This window comes from Fulmarus glacialis, unplaced genomic scaffold (assembly GCF_000690835.1).
Source record: "Fulmarus glacialis isolate BGI_N327 unplaced genomic scaffold, ASM69083v1 scaffold17034, whole genome shotgun sequence".
NCBI lineage: Eukaryota > Metazoa > Chordata > Aves > Procellariiformes > Procellariidae > Fulmarus > Fulmarus glacialis.
In genome coordinates this window covers 1-265 of record NW_009206292.1, presented here as the reverse complement: position 1 = coordinate 265, position 265 = coordinate 1, and the positions used below count along the sequence as shown (strand labels likewise).

Here is a 265-nt window from a genome sequence, read left to right as displayed (position 1 = left end):
CGAAGGCTTTTTGATTCTTTTCATTGATATTTGGCATGCTCTACAAATTGTTGTACACTTTTAAAAAAGATGTATTTTGTACACTTACTAACCCCACACTGATTAGCATATATTTGATTATTAGGTATTTTTGAAAGTGATGATATCTCTGTTATTTTGTCTGAAATGGAAAAAGCAAACAACTACTCCCAAAAGGTATGTATTATATGTATCTTTTTAAGTTATGTTTTTCTTCAGAAAAAAATTAAACAGTGTTTGTTAGCTG

At 28.3% G+C, this 265-nt stretch overlaps 1 protein-coding gene across 1 annotated transcript in view; it reads left to right on the top strand.

Annotated features, from left to right (window-relative positions):
- Positions 1-195, top strand: part of VWA3A (von Willebrand factor A domain containing 3A) — a gene marked incomplete at its 3' end in the record, with an annotated part of 18119 nt that extends 17924 nt beyond the window's left edge. The window contains exon 20 of the mRNA XM_009575701.1: positions 125-195. Coding sequence (XP_009573996.1) covers positions 125-195 — 71 coding nt within the window. The remainder of the gene's footprint in view (positions 1-124) is intronic.
- Between the last annotated feature and the right edge of the window lie 70 nt (positions 196-265).